The following is a 1,326-nucleotide window of genomic DNA, read 5'->3' on the forward strand; positions in this document are numbered from 1 at the left end:
ACAAACTTTGAAGTTGCTATGCTTTTTTATTTTTTTCCATTTTCAAATTGTATGTCTTTGCTGTACTAACTGTGGAGCAAAATAAATTAAAATTATTTTGTGCAGGGTTATCCGTGGGCCAAAGAAGTCCTACAGGTTGTGAAACTGGCCTCTTGCCAGATGTGCGTCCTCCTCAATGCCAAACCAGAGAAACCGGACCCAAGATTCGATTTCGCATTCGAAATGCTGAAGACGATTTCGAGTCGGTTAGTCCGCACCAGGAACATGGCGGCTATGAGTGAGTACACTTGATTCTTCAGGGAAACTGTGATGTTAGACATTATTTTTAAAAAATAATGTTAACCCAGAAGAGAAGGCAGATTGATTCTTGTTTTATCATCTAAAATATTTTACAGTGTATGACCCAGTGGACGGACAATGCAACTTCAGTCAGAGGCTTCCTGTTCTAGTTAGCCGTATTACTGATGAGCCGGAGACACCAGTCAGTGACATCCTTGCAGTGGCGGTAGGACAGACAATTCCTCCTGCACTCTGTCACTCCTTTGCATATTTGGTAGGGTTCTTTTGAAGTGTCTTCTACAGTAATTTTTTTCGATATCAGTGGTATATGTGTATTGCTGAATTTTTTAGATTTGCCTTTCTATTATCTTTTACCCAAAATAAATGTTTATTATTAATTATTTGATTTACAGAACTATGGCAGGTCAGATGTCCTCAGTTTCGCATGCACACTCATGCAAGGCGGACTATCGCCCAAATCCCTTGTGGAACAAGGGTAAGATAGTGTTCTATTTTCAGAACCTCTCGATAACGGCAAGATGCAAGTGATATTTTTAATATAACTAATATCAAGGAATTGGCAGTTGGTAAGTTCGTATTTTCTCATTGACTGTTTTCTCTCCTCAGTTATGATGAGGTTCAAGTACGACTACTAGATCCTGTAGATCTAAAGGAGGAGGCAATCAACAGCAGAGGAACATATGAAGAAGTCTTCCGCAATGCCCTGCATAGCAACATGCTATGCCTTGGACTCTACAGGCAAGTCAACTTGAGTGTTTCTGCTGCAATTTATGATATATGAAGGCCTGTAGAGCGTATTCTGACCTGGGCCAGTACAGATTGAAAAGGGTAAAGAGGGTGAGTAAATGGGGTAAGGCAGGAATTAGCCAAAGAGAAAAGGAGCGATTAGATCAAAAAGAGGTTACAAGTCTATGAGAACGGAAACTGCGAGGGTGTAGAAGAGGTATCTTGAAACAAACAACAAGTGATAGGGTATTATGGGTGTCGGGAGAAGTAGAACAAGACTCGGGAAATGAGACAAAGGAT

At 40.5% G+C, this 1,326-nt stretch overlaps 1 protein-coding gene across 1 annotated transcript in view; it reads left to right on the plus strand.

The window, feature by feature from the left end:
- The first annotated feature begins 32 nt into the window (after positions 1 to 32).
- The window catches only part of LOC119587182, a 2,886-nt gene continuing 1,592 nt past the window's right edge, over positions 33 to 1,326 (plus strand). Inside the window, exons 1-4 of the mRNA XM_037935947.1 lie at positions 33 to 277; positions 396 to 553; positions 693 to 775; positions 907 to 1,038. Coding sequence (XP_037791875.1) covers positions 160 to 277; positions 396 to 553; positions 693 to 775; positions 907 to 1,038 — 491 coding nt within the window. The 5' untranslated portion in view covers positions 33 to 159. The remainder of the gene's footprint in view (positions 278 to 395; positions 554 to 692; positions 776 to 906; positions 1,039 to 1,326) is intronic.

This window comes from Penaeus monodon, chromosome 22 (assembly GCF_015228065.2).
Source record: "Penaeus monodon isolate SGIC_2016 chromosome 22, NSTDA_Pmon_1, whole genome shotgun sequence".
NCBI lineage: Eukaryota > Metazoa > Arthropoda > Malacostraca > Decapoda > Penaeidae > Penaeus > Penaeus monodon.